The 12,050-nt window shown below is 42.1% G+C and overlaps 8 protein-coding genes across 8 annotated transcripts; 3 read left to right on the top strand and 5 right to left on the bottom strand.

Annotated features, from left to right (window-relative positions):
* Positions 1-698: 698 nt before the first annotated feature.
* On the bottom strand, positions 699-1,809 carry LOC111595108 (GPN-loop GTPase 2). Its single transcript, XM_023308673.2, has one exon. The coding sequence runs from the start codon at positions 1,740-1,742 to the stop codon at positions 819-821; it is 924 nt and encodes a 307-aa protein (XP_023164441.1). The 5' UTR covers positions 1,743-1,809; the 3' UTR covers positions 699-818.
* Positions 1,810-2,074: 265 nt separating this feature from the next.
* On the bottom strand, positions 2,075-3,242 carry LOC111595144 (heat shock protein 67B3). The gene has a single exon (XM_023308717.2). The coding sequence runs from the start codon at positions 2,860-2,862 to the stop codon at positions 2,281-2,283; it is 582 nt and encodes a 193-aa protein (XP_023164485.1). The 5' UTR covers positions 2,863-3,242; the 3' UTR covers positions 2,075-2,280.
* A 476-nt stretch (positions 3,243-3,718) lies between these two features.
* Positions 3,719-4,680, top strand: LOC111595145 (rhodanese domain-containing protein CG4456). The gene is made up of 3 exons (XM_023308718.2): positions 3,719-4,061; positions 4,124-4,283; positions 4,349-4,680. The coding sequence occupies exons 1-3, from the start codon at positions 3,734-3,736 to the stop codon at positions 4,407-4,409; spliced, it is 549 nt and encodes a 182-aa protein (XP_023164486.2). The 5' UTR covers positions 3,719-3,733; the 3' UTR covers positions 4,410-4,680.
* Positions 4,681-4,907: 227 nt separating this feature from the next.
* On the top strand, positions 4,908-5,894 carry LOC111595146 (heat shock protein 22). Its single transcript, XM_023308719.2, has one exon. The coding sequence runs from the start codon at positions 5,251-5,253 to the stop codon at positions 5,791-5,793; it is 543 nt and encodes a 180-aa protein (XP_023164487.1). The 5' UTR covers positions 4,908-5,250; the 3' UTR covers positions 5,794-5,894.
* Positions 5,895-6,166: 272 nt separating this feature from the next.
* On the top strand, positions 6,167-7,106 carry LOC111595143 (heat shock protein 27). The gene has a single exon (XM_023308716.2). The coding sequence runs from the start codon at positions 6,209-6,211 to the stop codon at positions 6,806-6,808; it is 600 nt and encodes a 199-aa protein (XP_023164484.1). The 5' UTR covers positions 6,167-6,208; the 3' UTR covers positions 6,809-7,106.
* A 175-nt stretch (positions 7,107-7,281) lies between these two features.
* On the bottom strand, positions 7,282-8,174 carry LOC111595142 (heat shock protein 26). Its single transcript, XM_023308715.2, has one exon. The coding sequence runs from the start codon at positions 8,082-8,084 to the stop codon at positions 7,449-7,451; it is 636 nt and encodes a 211-aa protein (XP_023164483.1). The 5' UTR covers positions 8,085-8,174; the 3' UTR covers positions 7,282-7,448.
* An 878-nt stretch (positions 8,175-9,052) lies between these two features.
* On the bottom strand, positions 9,053-9,966 carry LOC111595078 (heat shock protein 27). Its single transcript, XM_023308634.2, has one exon. It carries the CDS (start codon positions 9,854-9,856, stop codon positions 9,218-9,220), a length of 639 nt encoding a protein of 212 aa, XP_023164402.1. The 5' UTR covers positions 9,857-9,966; the 3' UTR covers positions 9,053-9,217.
* A 981-nt stretch (positions 9,967-10,947) lies between these two features.
* On the bottom strand, positions 10,948-11,681 carry LOC111595081 (heat shock protein 23). The gene has a single exon (XM_023308637.2). The coding sequence runs from the start codon at positions 11,577-11,579 to the stop codon at positions 11,022-11,024; it is 558 nt and encodes a 185-aa protein (XP_023164405.1). The 5' UTR covers positions 11,580-11,681; the 3' UTR covers positions 10,948-11,021.
* Between the last annotated feature and the right edge of the window lie 369 nt (positions 11,682-12,050).

Here is a 12,050-nt window from a genome sequence, read left to right as displayed (position 1 = left end):
CCTTTTATAGCCCACAAACTAAAGCCAAGCGCCATTTTGTTTTGGATTCTAATCAGAGTTTTTGTGCTTCCTAAAGTCAACGGCGAATATGCTGATTTTTATGTAGTTCGCATTTCAAATTCACTTTTTTCTCGCGTTATCGTCTTTAAATGTGCCAAGTTGAAGCTGGGAGTGCAATTCAGCAACTTGGAAGCGATAATACGGTTTCCCACACACAAAGATATTATGAAACTGACCTAAAGAATATGCCAAGGCTAAGTTTATAAATAAATTACATAAGCGACACGCAAATCGGAATTTACGTCGCCATTCAGCCTAATCTGTATATAAAACATGAATGAATTGAGTACTGAGCGTGCATTTTGCTTGCAATGACGTTTTCAAGTTAAATATATAATCAAACTAGGTAGCGCGGTCAATGTTCTTGTAACGGTTAATAGTGTCAATTGGCTATCAATTACAGCACCGCTTATCGATTTCAATCGATAGTTCTGCTACAAAGTGCTGCCCATAAAGATGAGAAGCGATGAGGAGCACAGGCGCCATGATTTGAATCTATCAATTAAAATTCAAAAATATGTATACATCACTATTTCCATTTTATTGATATTTATTTCCTTAGCAACTAATGTATCCAATTTGTAGCGCAATAAAAATTTATCACAGGAAATTGCAATCATCAAAACGCTATTTGCTTGGACAACGATTTGCTCAGTTTTAGAGGCAAAATTTTGGCGACGGGATGTTGATAAAACAAAATTTCCAAAATTAAGATAAATATAACTATATTATATACATATATTAAAAACATCTGTTTGCTACTGCTGTTTTGTATAGGGTTCAATATCTCGCTGCTGACGCATTGCCTCGGTTTCAGCGCCCACAGCGCAGGCTAGCAGAGAGTTAACCGTTTGCTCCTCGCCCGCTTTATAGACATAGCCATTTGCTTTGTCAATGTGGTTGCGAAGCCGGAGCATGCTGTCCGTGCTGAAAGCATCCAGCAATTTAAAGGAAACCAGCGCATAATCCTCCACCATGGAGCAAATGGCTTCGTTTAGCTTCTGATACTTGCGCATAGTGGGGTCATCGTCGAGTTTCTCTAGTAAATATTTCAGATCAAGCACATCAGTGTAGTAGTCAACGTTGAAATGAAGCTTCGATTCATGTTTACGTAGCAGATCCGCTTTGGATAACACATTTACATGGGGTAAGCTCATTCGCATCATCGCATTCAGCGCCATCAGCAGCGTGGCTATGAACTTAGCTGGCTCTGAGCAATAGTGCGAGTCGATAAGATTGACTGTTACCAAGTTGTAGCGCTCTTGTTCTAGGCGTTCAAAGACTCGCGCCATGGCATTGTGGTGAGTGTATAGCTCCACTTGTCCAGGACAGTCGAAGAGAAAGTAATTATGCGTTGCGCTCAGTTTTCTAAGTGCCGGCAGCAGCCAATCTTCGAAATGCTGTTCCAGGTACTCCGCACAGTGCATGAGTGCTCCGTTCGGTCCCAGCTGCAAGTGCTCCATACAATCTTCAACAGTAATGAGCTCCATTACGTTGACTACCGGCTGATAGGACATGTTGTCATTGCCTGGATCCAAATTGACGACGCCCACTTGCCGTCCCAACTCTTTATAGAATTTATAGGCCTCGTTACAGTAGGTAGTCTTCCCAGAACCAGGTGGACCAATTATTAGCTGACCATAACGTGGATTTTCTACTCTTGGTTGAACGCGTTGCAACATTTTATGTTCATTTATTATTGTTATGGCCAGTGTGACCAAGCAGAACTAACACGAAATAACCCAAGAGATGTTACAGTATGGTCACTCTATAAGTTCTTACAGCTACTCATTATGGTTCTGTTATTCTGTTAAATACACCATAATAATCAGCTTAACGTAACAGGTGCCTCGATACTTACAGCAGATAATTTAAAGCATATCGATTATTTCGAATAATTAACATGGCGGTGTTTAATTGAAATATTACATTTAATAAACTATATATAATATACACTTTTTTTTAGAATACACATAACAGACTAAATTTTAAGATAGAGAAATACGTTTATTAATACTGATGCTAAATTTGAATTTACCTCTAAGTCTATATGGATTATTATAAAGTTAAAATTTGAATAAATAAATGCTTCAATGGGTATTACATACATATGAATTATTAAAATGTAGCGTGCAATATTTGATTATATTTGGAGTGCAATAAAAACGAGTCTTGGTAAATCACTTGGCTGCTTCATTGGCTGCTGCTCTTTTGTGCTGTTTACTTGGCTACGCCTTCAGTTGATTCCTTGTGTCCATTATTCTTCTGGACAAATAGGTCTGATGGACCGACATGCTTAATGGGTATAATGCGTTCGGTTCCCTCGACTTGGGGAGCCAAAGGGGGCACCGTTATGGTAAGAACTCCTTCGTCAGTTAAAGTAGACGCAATGGCATCTGCATTATACTCCTTGGCCAGGGGGTAGCGGCGCACAAAATGACGATAGACGTGTCCGTGCTCGTCCTCGCGCTCCTCGTGTTTGCCCTCAACGATGACGCAATTGTTAACCAGCTTAACGCTGAGCTCACCTGGCTCAAACAGACCCACATCGAGATGCACTTGATAGTTACCGTGCTTATCCTGTCCAACGGCTCGAGTAGTGCCTATTTCACCACTGTGCTTCTGGGCCACCAGATGACGAGCATGTGCTCCCATCTGGGCAATCATACCCAATGTATGCATATCCAGGGAATCGTGATGACGCGAATGCAGCCTGCGATACATTCGATTGGGGAACATATCGTGGCCATAGTAAATGGAATCAGGTCCATCCAAGTTCAGCACAAATGGAATGTCTGGCATTTTATTTTTTCCCTTGAAATTAATTCACAAAATTGAGAAAATGTATCTGGTGGAGGTTCACTGAACCCAGCTGCGACGTCTTGCTTTCCGTGTATAGGTGAGGGTTGATTTTTAAGCGACTGGTGGGCAGTGTGGATGCTCCAATCACAGTTCAAGTAAAATGTCGCGACGCAAATGTGAAGTTGCCTAGCGCAGAGCTGACTTTTATAGTCGAGCCAGGGCAAAGCTCTACCGTTGGGAATTTTCTGGACTCAATGCAATTGTTCGATGTTGGAGCTTGAGCTTTTGGAGTGAATACAACTGAACTCGATTATTGCGACGTAATTGCGAAGTTCTAGCAGTCAGAGTCTGCTAGTGAAAAAGCTTTGCAACTGGAAGTAACTGGGAATTTATTAAACTTAATGCATATTTTTGAAGTTAGAGGTCGAGCTTTGAAAGCGCATGAAATAAAATTCGACTATCGCGACGCAAATGTTTGAAGTTTAACTCATGAAAAAGCTCTGCTTTACTGCAGTGGCAGTCGGAAATTTTCTGGTATTCAATGCAATTCTTCGAAGTTGGAGGTCGAGCTTTGAGAGCGCGCCAAAAAAATAAAAACAAAAACCGCAGACACCCTTTGAATTTAAATTCGATACATTTCGAAAATAGTAAACAGCCAGCGACTGCTGTTGGCGTCTGTCTGGAAGACAAAACTGTTAACGCTGTTCGTATTGAAGCAGCGTCTGAGGTGAAATTCGATGATTGGCCGGTGGCGGTTGTCGCCAGCGTTTAACCACAAAGCGACAACAACAATAGAAACCGGCTACAGGTTGGATTTCGATTAACAATCCGAATCTGAGTCCAGCTGCGGTTGCTTTATTGTAGCTGAAGCATGCGGCTGATAAACATTAACATTGGCGCTGCCGTCGCCGTCGCTGTCGACGCTGTCGTCATCGTCTTGGCAGTAGCTTCGCTCTTGCCTATAATAAGTGCCAATGATTCGTCAAACAGAGAACTTAGTGATCCGTCGACAATCAAGCTAAGTGAAAGCACAATTTTGAGTGCTGCTAATTTGCATATTGATCAAAGCAAAATAATGGATGTCACATACGAACAAGTGAAAGATGTGCCCAACCATCCAGAGGTCTATTTGATCGATGTACGCAATCCGGAGGAGCTGACGGCTACTGGCAGCATCCCCTCCAGCCTCAATGTGCCCTGTAAGTACTCAAGATAAACACATTATTTGTTTTTTGTTATTTATATTTCTATTTGAATTCAGTACCTGAATTGGAAGCCGCTTTAAAGTCCGAGTCTGAGGAGTTCGAAAAGAAATATGGACGGGCAAAGCCTGCGAACGATGCAAACATCATATTCACATGTCGCTCGGGCAGACGTGCCCAGGAGGCTGCAGAGATTGCCAAGACTGCGGGCTTTACCAAGTAAGTTTCTCTTTTCTGAAAGTCTGAAATCTCAATATATTTTAATAATACTGGTTTATCCACAGCTTGAGCGTCTATCGCGGCTCCTGGCTGGAATGGGCCGAGAAGGAGGGTCTTCCACAGTGAGATCCAAAAAGCTAAGCATTTCCTCACTCTTTGGCTTGTTCTATAATTTAATTGCAATTTATTAACTACTTATATACGCTACACATTTATTTAAAGAATATATACGGTTGCGGAATAAATTTGACTATTAAAGCAATAATTATAAACAAGTTTTAGGCACACGGTTAAATTCGTTAATATGAAAAACAGAAATGACAGCTGTAGATGTGGTGGTTGATTGACTGTAGTATGATTATATTTGTGCACTTATAATTTTAACAAGATGTAATAATAATCAAAGAATTGAAATTACCCTTCTAATCTTATTGCATAAAAAAGCTCACCCCTTTACTACGCCCATGTTCCATGTCTCACGCACACACATGAACGCAAGCTCATTTTGCAGAGCAAGCACGAACACATATGCTCTCTTTAAATTTACCACTCTCACTACGTCTCGCTCTCTCTTTCTCTCTTGCTGCTGTTGCACTGACCTGCCTCACTTTTGTTTGTAAATATCAAAAAGTTCGTGCATTCGTAAAGTTCCTGAAACTTCGATTGTTGAAGTATATTAAAAAAAATTCAAAATTATTTTTACTTCACATACAAAAATAACGAAATTCCCTAAATAAATACTATTTAAATGCTAGTACAGTTGGAATATTGAAAATTGCATCAGCTGCCAAGTCGAGAGAGAGCTAGAACATTCTCGAACGCATTGTCATTTCGTATAAAAGACGGCCAACATCTTGTGCTCTCTACATTTGAACAAAATACGTCAAAGTGAGCGGAACTACCGTAAAACAGTGGCAAAAGAGAGAATTTCACAAGTAACCGAAGTTATTACAAAATATTAAGAAAGATGCGTTCGTTACCTATGTTTGTACGTATGGTTGAGGAGCTGACCAGGATGCCTCGTGTGTCGCCATTCCAGACCTTCTTCCACGAGCCGCCCATGTGGACCGGATTGACTGTGCCTCGCAACTGGCAGCAAATAGCGCGCAGTCAAGAGCAGCAGTTTGCATCAGGTGCTACAATTGGCAAGCAGGGCTATCAGGTGTGTCTGGACGTCAGCGAATTCAAGCCCAACGAGCTGACTGTTAAGACGGTGAATAACAGCGTCGTCATCGAGGGCAAGTCTGAGCAAGAGGAGGATGCACAGGGTAGCTACCATTCCCGTCACTTTTTGCGTCGCTTCACTCTGCCCGAAGGCTACGAGGCGGATAAAACTACTTCCAGCCTAAGCAGCGATGGTGTCCTCACCATCAGTGTACCCAATCCGCCAGCTGTTGAGGCAGCACTCCAGGAACGCGTCGTACCCATACAACAAACCGGGCCAGCAGAGCTGAATGTGAAGCCAAATCCTCCATTGGAGCAACCTGATGAGAAAGAGAAGGGACAATGAATCCTCAACTATAAAATTTAGGCTCTCAATAGTTTTACAACTAGCATATGTAAAAATAATACAATAAACATAAACAAAACCGAATACACTTTCGTTTTACTATGCTTGGCAGCAGCCACATGCACTCAGGCCCCTTCCTGGCCTTCCTGCCCCTTGGACCATGGGTCTGTTCCTCTATGACGTCCACTTGACTCGCGTCCAATATTGCAGTTGCCGTTAGACACGCCTGTGTCTTGTTTGTTGGCCTTCGCGCATCGGGCAAATGATTCATCAGCCATCCGCATCCGGCGCAGCCATCACACGAGGCCACTTGGTCGTAGTCGTCTCCGTCTTCGTAGACTCTGGGAGACTATAAAAGCGCTGACAGCGCCATCAACAAATTTTATAAGCATTAGACACGAGAAAGCTATCAGAAATGACTTTGGTGCCGACCACATATCGCGATCTATCCCGGGAATTGGATCGACCGCGTCCGCTCTACCAGCCGCCATACGACTTCCAGCTATATCCCTACCTATGGGACGACCCTCGTATTTGGTGGCCCACCAACAGCAACAGCAGTGACTACTTGCGCCCATTGGATGAGCTGGTAAGCAGGCGAGTGCGCAATCAGCTAATACAATCGACGCCCTACGACTGGACATATCCAATGCGCTGGGACAACTACTACTCAGGTGAGCGGGTGCATGCGGATGAGAAAGGCTTTCGCATCGACATCGATGTCCGCCAGTTCCGACCACATGAAATTGTGGTGAAGACCAACGATGACTACATCATTGTTCAGGGCAATCATAACAAGCGCAGCGAGGGTGCCAATGGCTACGTGGAGCGACACTTTGTGCGCAAGTATCTGCTCCCACGTGGCTACAATGCCAACGAAGTCATCTCCGACATCTCCACGGACGGCATCCTTACCATCAAGGCGCCGCCACCACCACCAGCCAAATACTATGCGCCCAGCGAACGGCTCGTCCGGGTACATGAAACAGGAAAACTATCGCTGCCCTGGAAGTAAATGCTCCTGCTTCAGTCCCCGGCATCTTTAAAGCACCCTTTCGCATCATTGGGGAATATTCAAATTCAAGGTGAACTATTTATGGCCATCGCGCTGCATCGAGGATTTTAATTTTATTTTAAGTTCACAAATACAGCAAAACACTTGATGCAATCTTAAATGCGCAATAAATTGAATTTATAGAAATTTTCATTGGAATAGATCAGTTACAATATTCAGGGTTGCCACAGTTTTCGTTTATAGCCTATTCTCGCCTTGGTTCATTTTTAATGTGAATTTAGTTCTCTTTATTACTTAAAGCAAATTAGAGTTTAACGATGAAATTTAAAAATACGTTTTACGGACATTTTTAACAGTTTCAACTAAAAAGCCAAGCAATTGTAGAACTTTAAATAACTCAAATTAGATTTATTTCTAAAATGTTTTTTCTTTTGTCCCTTTCGGAACTAGTCAATTGTTCACAACAAAAAAGAATTTTTAATTCAGTTGGAATTGTTGAATTATTTGTTACTAGATTATTTAGTCTTCTGTTCATTACAATAAATATGACTTTTAATAAATACAATGGGGTTTAGTGAGGAATGAGGATGACACAGTTTCAGAGGTTGCTCGTTAGCCTCCAATTTCCAGCGTCCAACGATTACTTGGCTGCATTGCCATTGGTGGCAGCCTTGTCCTTCGGCTCCTCCTCGTTGGGCTTGACGTTCAGATGAGCTGGACCTACTTGCTGAATTTGGATCACACGCTCCTTGGTTTTGTCCTCAAGGGGTTGTGGTTTGGGTACACTCACAGTGAGTACGCCATCGGAGGACAGAGAGGAGACCACCTTATCTCCATCGTAGCCTTGGGGCAGGGCATAGCGACGCAAGAAATGGCGCGAGATGAAGCCATGATCGTCCTCACGTTCCTCGTGCTTGCCCTCGACGATAATAAAATTGTCCACTACTTTAACACTTAGTTCGCTTGGAGTGAACTGAGTGACATCCATGCACACCTGGAAGCCGTCTTTGCCCACCTGCGAGACAGGCCAGTGCCAACCATCGCCCGCTCCATTTGTTGGCTTTGCCATGTCACGGCTGCGACGGCTGCCCAAAATCTTTCCGATCGCCGAAGTTGGACATTCAGGATGTACGCACTGCCAGGGATTCAATAGAATCTGTTGAGTAGTTTTTGGTTGCCGCAGCTGAATGGGATGAATGCCCAGTCCGTAATCGTAGAGAGGACGATGAGGCTCCTGCAGCTCGTTAACCAAAGAAATTAGTTGAGACAGCGACATTTTCTTCTTTAATTTTTAAAACAACTTAGATATTTATTTCGCACAGCGAAGTTCTTCACTCGATGAATATTATTTTTCAACTGAGGAGAGAAGCGCAATCAGCGGTGTTTTTATAGCCAGCCGAGTTGATTTTCTAGAAACATCGAGCTTTTGCTAGTGTGTGTGCGAAACAGAGAAACAGAGCGAGAAACATCGCGCGCTTGCCAGACTATTCGAATGTGTCAAAATAAGATAAAACGAAAGAGAGTCTAAAGAGCAGCGTGTGCCAATATTGTGTGTGTGTATAAGAGCAAGAGAAATAATGTCAGACAGTGCAAAAAGTCAAAGCAAAATGACAAAACCAATTAAAAAGGCAACTTCGGAAGCACTTAACGAACTCTTTTTACAAAAATACATTTTATGCATTTACACAGCCAAACATATATGTATATGTCGCCTTTTTTATATATGTATGTTCTTACATACATATACAATGTAGATACATACATACATACTTGCTTTATTTTTATTTTTTGCAATTACATTTCTTCAGAAACCTAAAAGTTGCATCCAAAGCGCATTTGTAGGCTTGTATATAAATAAATATTCAAAGCAGACGTACTTGTATATATATTTGAATTAACTTTAGAGAAATCCATCCATTAACTTTAGGGAAGCCATACCTAAAATGCACATAAGTACGTACGTGCAACTCTTAAGTAAATATATAATATAAATATACTATGCGCGTAGGACTCAGACACAGCAAATACATACATATAAAATATGTATATTGATCTATATACCCATATTGAAAACTGTTTAAACTCTTGACATAGATTTTAAATCATATTTATTCGATTCTCACAGTAAACAGTAAACATAAATGCAAAGTGCGAGTGTTGCCGGTGCTCTTTTACATGTTATAAATTAGATTCAATGAATGAGTCAACATACAAAGTACATACATATGTACATGTAGTTAACCAAATGGAATTCTTACGTTTCAAAATGTTACATTTAAGATATCTTATAGCTAAATGTGACAAAGTTTGTGATGTGTTCTTTTATTATTTTTTTAAGTCTTACACTCTCCGAGCAGCGTGGCAACACTCAGTTATCGACTAAACTCCTTCCTCTGTACGCTCCCTCCTCTATTTGCCTGTTTCCATTTTTTCGCCACTGCCATTTTCGCTCTTGCCTTTGCCGTCGGTAGCGCCCTCTGGTGCCTTGACGCTTAGGTGAGCAGGACCCGTTTGTTGAATTTGAACAATGCGCTCTTTGTTAGCCTCCTTGCTTGGCGGTGGAGGTGCCTTTAGCGTTAGAACACCATCCGAGGAAACCGTGGAGACGACATCGTTACCATCGTAGTCCTTGGGCAAGGTGTACTTGCGCACAAAATGGCGCTGGATCATGCCGTGGCCATCCTCGCGCTCTTCGTGCTTGCCCTCAACTATGATCGTTTTGTCCTGCACCTTAACAGACAGCTCGCTGGGCTTAAACTGCGCCACGTCCATGCAAACCTGGAAACCATCTTTGCCAATAATGGGCAGCAGTGCATTCTGACCAGCGGAGGCGCGGCGACGTGCAGGCACCAACTGGTGATGGTTTCTCTCATAGGGTGTAAAGTGAGAGCGGCGACGATGCAAATGATGGGGCATCATCAGACGTGGACGGTGGAATAGCTCGTTAACATGCAGTCCGAATCCGAAATCATCGTCCAAGAAGTGGTCCCAGTCGTTGTAGGCGCTATCTAGATCGCGGGCCAGACTCAAGAGTGGAACAATTGACATTTTTACTCTTTTTCCTTTTCTTGCTTGCTAAATAATTGAAACTTTTTCTGTTTGCTTCTGCGCAGCAGATGTGCTTTAAACAACGGTTGGAATGGAATTGAAGAGGCGCAAGGAACGCAGCGGGCTTTTATACCGACGCCAAACTGACACACGCACACAGAGACAACATGGTGGTGATTGTTGCTGGTTCGCTCTTGAAATTACTCGCTCTTTCTGTCGGCAAGTACGTTTATGTGTGTGTGTGTGTGCCAGCCGGCATATTATTTTGTTTGTTCTCTTTCACACACAAAGTTCTATCAATTTCATGAAGTTTCTGTGTGTGGCAACAAGATGAGAGTGTAATACATGATACATATGTACACATATATATGCATGTACTATATGCATATATATATGATATTTTAAGTTTGGCTTTTTTAAATTCGTATAGCGCTTTAGCTAAAATGTTAAAGTGCATTTAGGAGTCCACTGGCAGAAAATCTCATCCAGACATTGCCGTTGTCGTTGCCGTTGCCATTTTGCAAGTACATTGAACTTGCTGTCTCTGTTTGTCGAGACCGGTTTGTTTGTCATTCTTTATCATTGTTTTCTGTTTACTGTATGTGCAAACACGTCTGTACGTATGTACATGTACTCATGCATGTGCCTATATGTGAATTTTTGCATTCTCTTTGGAGTAAGTTGCACTCGAATTTAAGGGAAATTTTTAAGCTTTTAACTAAAGCGATATGCAGTAATATGCTACTAGCTAAGCTTATTCAGCATGGATATATACTACATACATACACAGAGATGTAATATGAATGGAGTTGTGTATCTACTTCAAAGGAAAATTCCCTAGACGCACCTATTTATACATACTGTGTAAGCTTACTTTTTATGTATATAAGTCATAATATTATTGTAACACCCATAATTAAACCACTTATTCATTACAGAAAAATTATTTTTCTTTATTTTGGATATATAATAGTTACAATGCTAAGGAAAAGGAAATGTTTAACATGTACATTAACATATATAAGTGTATGTATGTATGTCTGGCATGTGGTAATAGGCTAAATATATGTATGTATATAAAACAGATATTTGACTTTGATAATTGATTATAATAATAATGCAATCTACACACTAAAAATGACGTGACTTATATAAGAAGCATAGCTTATTTGTCGCTGGTGGTATCTTGCTCCACCTGCTCTTTGGCGTTCTCCTTCACATTGAGATGGGCAGGTCCAACCTGCTGGATCTGGACAACACGGGGATTGCCCTTCTCCTCGATGGCTGCTGGCTTCGGTACGCTGACAGTGAGCACTCCATCCGAGGATAAAGTGGAGGCCACTTTATCGGCTTCATAACCGTCGGGCAAGGCGTAACGGCGCACAAAGTGGCGAGTGATGAAACCGTGATCATCCTCCCGCTCCTCATGCTTGCCCTCGACGACAATGGAATTGTTCACAACCTTGACGTTTAGCTCGCTGGGCTTAAACTGGGCAACGTCCATGCACACCTGGAAGCCATCTTTGCCGATCTTGGACACTGGGTTAATGCCACCTGCTTGTTTCTCCAACTGGCGCAGCTGCTGGTCCAGGGGCACTGCAGCCAATGCTAGGTACGGATTACGCTGCTGGCGCTGCCAATAGTAGGGCGTGTCGTAGAATGGCACCATCGAAAGACGGTTCAAATCGTCAGCCAGGCTCAAGAGAAGTGGAAGATTTGCCATATTTCTTTTTTAATAATACTTTGTTTCCTTCTTTTCAAAAAATATACTGTGCTTTTACTCCTTGTAGGCAAGCTCTTTGCTGATTTCCTGTTGCTTCGCTTTTTCAACGCAAACTGATGACGAGAATAAAATGCGTCGCCTATTTATAGCTGCTTCGGTGGTGGCTTTCGATTACGCGCGCGCTTGTGCGTGTGAGAGAGATGGCAGCTTTGAGATTGCCAAGGAAACTTCTGGCTGTGGCCAAAGTTGAATAATATTGCAAGTGTTCTGGAAAGCGCTCGAATGTGTGTATGTACATATTTGATGCTTGCAAACATATACAAACATACATACATCTGTACATATTTATATATTCATTCGCAACATTATCTAGCAATGAAAGTGAGAGTGTTTCGCTGAGATATCAGCAGTTGCAGGGCTATGTATGGGCGAGTAATGTGATAACGAAAAGAGTAAACAAAAACATTGCAG

This window comes from Drosophila hydei, unplaced genomic scaffold (genome assembly GCF_003285905.1).
Source record: "Drosophila hydei strain 15085-1641.00,03,60 unplaced genomic scaffold, DhydRS2 tig00000001-arrow-pilon, whole genome shotgun sequence".
Classification (NCBI taxonomy): Eukaryota; Metazoa; Arthropoda; class Insecta; order Diptera; family Drosophilidae; genus Drosophila; species Drosophila hydei.
Note: the sequence above shows the minus strand (reverse complement) of the source record. Positions and strands in the feature narration are given on the sequence as shown.

Excerpts from the sequence above, each read along its gene's own strand:
- LOC111595108 (XM_023308673.2), bottom strand. The coding sequence starts at position 1,742 with ATGTTGCAACGCGTTCAACCAAGAGTAGAAAATCCACGTTATGGTCAG.
- LOC111595144 (XM_023308717.2), bottom strand. The coding sequence starts at position 2,862 with ATGCCAGACATTCCATTTGTGCTGAACTTGGATGGACCTGATTCCATT.
- LOC111595145 (XM_023308718.2), top strand. The coding sequence starts at position 3,734 with ATGCGGCTGATAAACATTAACATTGGCGCTGCCGTCGCCGTCGCTGTC. Across the intron at positions 4,062-4,123 it reads CTCCAGCCTCAATGTGCCCT|TACCTGAATTGGAAGCCGCT; the intron begins GTAAGTACTCAA and ends ATTTGAATTCAG. Across the intron at positions 4,284-4,348 it reads AAGACTGCGGGCTTTACCAA|CTTGAGCGTCTATCGCGGCT; the intron begins GTAAGTTTCTCT and ends GTTTATCCACAG.
- LOC111595146 (XM_023308719.2), top strand. The coding sequence starts at position 5,251 with ATGCGTTCGTTACCTATGTTTGTACGTATGGTTGAGGAGCTGACCAGG.
- LOC111595143 (XM_023308716.2), top strand. The coding sequence starts at position 6,209 with ATGACTTTGGTGCCGACCACATATCGCGATCTATCCCGGGAATTGGAT.
- LOC111595142 (XM_023308715.2), bottom strand. The coding sequence starts at position 8,084 with ATGTCGCTGTCTCAACTAATTTCTTTGGTTAACGAGCTGCAGGAGCCT.
- LOC111595078 (XM_023308634.2), bottom strand. The coding sequence starts at position 9,856 with ATGTCAATTGTTCCACTCTTGAGTCTGGCCCGCGATCTAGATAGCGCC.
- LOC111595081 (XM_023308637.2), bottom strand. The coding sequence starts at position 11,579 with ATGGCAAATCTTCCACTTCTCTTGAGCCTGGCTGACGATTTGAACCGT.